General features: G+C 59.1%; 1 protein-coding gene across 1 annotated transcript; it reads left to right on the forward strand.

Annotated features, from left to right (window-relative positions):
- Nucleotides 1-77: 77 nt before the first annotated feature.
- LOC113960639 (U4/U6.U5 tri-snRNP-associated protein 1-like) lies at nucleotides 78-3,135 on the forward strand (the record flags this gene model as incomplete). Its single annotated transcript, XM_027670298.1, has 4 exons — nucleotides 78-208; nucleotides 1,461-1,619; nucleotides 2,178-2,291; nucleotides 3,024-3,135. Coding segments are annotated over 4 exons (516 nt in total), but the record flags the coding sequence as incomplete, so codon positions are not given.
- Between the last annotated feature and the right edge of the window lie 138 nt (nucleotides 3,136-3,273).

Raw genomic sequence — 3,273 nt, forward strand, 5'->3', positions numbered from 1 at the left:
GGGGGTGATTTTGGGGTATTTTGGGAGCGATTTTGTGGTATTTTGGGGGTGACTTTGGGCCGTTCTGTCCCCCCCAGAGGAGCTGGGGGTGCCGGGGTCCCCCCCAGCGCTGGAGGAGGACGAGGCAGAGCAGGAGCTGCAGCAGCAGCTGGAGAGGGGGCGGCGCCTGCGGCAGCTCCGGGAGCTGCGAGAGGGGGGGGGAGAGAAGGTGAGACCCCCCCCAGACACCCCAAAATATCCCCCAGGGCACCCCTAAAATAATCTCTCCACAGCACCCCCAAAATCCCCCCTGTGGCACCCCCAGAATTCCCCCATGGCAGCCCTAAAATATTTGTCAGGGCAGCCCTGAAATACTCCTCAGGACACCTCCAAAATCCCCCCACGGCAGCCCTAAAATGTTCCCATGGCACCCCCAAAATCCCCTCCTGGCACCCCAAAAATTCCCCTATGGCAGCCCTAAAATACTCCTCAGGGCAGCCCCAAAATCTTTTCGTGGCACCCCCAAAAATCACCACAGGGCAACCCCAAAACCCCTCAAAAATCCCCTCAGGGGAACCCTAAAATCCCCTAAAAATCACCCCAGGGCAACCCCAAAACCCCTACAGGGGTACCTGGAAAATCCTCCCAAGGGGAACCCAAAAATGTCTCAAAAATCACCACAGGAGAACCCTAAAACTCCCTTCAGGGGTACCCCAAAAATCATCGCAGGGCAATCCCGAAACTCCCCCTGAAGGGAACCTGAAAAATCATTCTGGGACAACCCCAAAGCTCCCCCCTTGGCAGCCCCAAAAACTCCCTGCAGAGTAACCCTAAAACCTCTACCAGGGAACCCCAAAAATCACTACAGGGCGACCTCAAAACTCCTCCCAGGGGAACCCCAAAAGCCCCTAAAATCACTTCTGGACAACCCCAAAAACCTCCCCATTCCCCACATTCTGGGGGTTGGGATCACTTGGAATTTTGGGGGTCCCCCAAAGTGGGTGGGGGTCCTTCAGCCCCCCAAAACCAGGAGTTGGGATCCCCTGGGATTTTGGGATCTCCTGGGATTTTGGGGGTCCCCCAAAGTGGGTGGGGGTCCTTCAGCCCCCCCAAACCAGAGCTTGGACTCCCCTGGGATTTTGGGATCTCCTGGGATTTTGGGGGTCCCCCAAAGTGGGTGGGGCTCCTTCAGCCCCCCCAAACCATGGCTTTGGATCTCGTGGAATTTTGGGATCTCCTGGGATTTTGGGGGTCCCCTAAAGTGGGGTGGGGGTCCTTCAGCCCCCCCAACCCATGGCTTGAGATCCCCTGGGATTTTGGGGGTCCTCCTAAAGTGGGGTGGAGGTCCTTCAGCCCCCCCAAACCAGGCTTTGGACTCCCTTGGAATTTTGGGATCCCCTGGGATTTTGGGATCCCCTGGGATTTTGGGGGGTCACTGAAGGGTCTGGGGGTTCCCACTGACCCCCCCTGTGCCCCCCCAGGTGCTGGAGCTGCTCCGGGGGTCCGGGGGGGCAGTGGGGCCGGACCCTCGGGGTGGGGGGAGCATCGTCTTCAACGCGACATCGGAATTCTGCCGGACCCTGGGAGAGATCCCAACCTACGGCCTGGCCGGGAACAGGGAGGAGCAGGAGGAGCTCATGGTGGGACATGGGGGGGATTTGGGGGGGTTGGGTGAATTTGGGGGGGCTGGGAGGGGGAATGAGGGAGTTTGGGGTGATTTGGGGTGCTGGGGAGGGGAATGGGGGGATTTGGAAGAGCTGGGAGGAGGAATTGGGGAGTTTGGGGGGGCTTTGGGGAGGTTGGGAGGGGGAAATGGGAGAGTTTGGGGTGGATTTGGGGCAGGATGAGGGGGATTTGGGGAGGCTGGGAGGGGGAATTGGGAAATTTGGGGAGATGAGGGGGAATGGTGGAGTTTGGGGGAATTTTGGGGGGTTTGAGAGGGATTTGGGGAGGCTGGGAGGGGGAATTGGGGAGTTTGGGGGGATTTTGGGGTGGTTGAGGGGGATTTGAGGGGGCTGAGGGAGAAATGGGGGGCTGGGGGGGAATGGGAGAGTTTGGGGGTGATTTGGGGGCATTTGAGGGGCTTTCTGGGGGAAAGGAGGATCTGGGAGTGATTTCAGGGTGCTGTGGAGGCAGGGGCTGCACTTGGGGGTTGGGGCTGCACTTGTTCCCTCTGATCACTCGTGTCCCCCCCCCAGGCTCTGGAACGTTCCGGGCGTCCGTCGTCGCCCCCCGAAGCCCCCGACTCGGAGGGGGAGGAGAACGTGGGGTGGAGCAGCGTCAACCTGGCGGAGGAGAGGCAGCAGCAGGATGTGAGGGCTAAAAATGGGACGGGAGACCCCAAAAATGAGGGGAGACACCTCAAAAATGGGGAGGGACACCTTGAAAATGGAGGGAGACACCTGGAAAATGGGGAGGGACACCTCGAAAATTGGGGGAGATACCTCAGAAATCAGGGGAACACCCCAGAAATGGGGGGAGACACTTTGAAAATGGGGAGGGACACCCCAAAAATGGGGAAGGACACTGAAAATGGAGGGATACACCTCAAAAATGAGGGAGACACCTCAAAAATGGGGGGGACACCTCAAAAATGGGGAGAGGGACCCCGAAAATGGGGGGGACACTTCAAAAATGGGGGAGACCATGAGAACAAGGGGGCACCCCCAAAATGGGGAGGGGGACACCGAAAATTGGGGGAAACACCTCGAAAATGGGGGGAGACACCAAAAATGGGGGGAGACGCCTGGAAAATGGGGGAGACCACGAGAACGGGGGGGACACCCCAAAAATGGGAAGGGACACGCTGGAAATGGGGAGAGATATCTCGAAAATGGGGAGGGACACCCCAAAAACGGGGGAGACCACGGGAATGGAGAAGGGGGCCAAAAACGGGGCACCCCAAAAATCAGGATAACCCAAATAACAGCACCTTGAAAATTGGGGAGACACCTCGAAAATGGGGAGGGACACCCCGAAAGTGGCGTTTGGGGTCCCCCAGAGTGGGGGGGCTCCCCCTGAACCCCCTTTTTTCCCTCCCCCAGTTCTCGGCCGCCTCCACGACGATCCTGGACGAGGAGCCCATCGTGAACCGGGGCCTGGCCGCTGCCCTGCTGCTCTGCCAGAACAAGGGTCAGGCCTGGGGGGGATTTGGGGGCTTTAGAGGGGGGTTTGGGGGGATTTGGGGGCATTAGAGGGGGGTTTGGGGATCTTATGGAGGGATTTGAGGCTTTATAGGGGGGCTTGGGGTGCATTGGGAGGGATTTGGGGGAGGTTTGAGGTCCTTAGGGGGGG

The sequence above is a fragment of the Neopelma chrysocephalum genome, unplaced genomic scaffold, assembly GCF_003984885.1.
Source record: "Neopelma chrysocephalum unplaced genomic scaffold, ASM398488v2 Primary Assembly neopelma1_96824, whole genome shotgun sequence".
Lineage (NCBI taxonomy): Eukaryota > Metazoa > Chordata > Aves > Passeriformes > Pipridae > Neopelma > Neopelma chrysocephalum.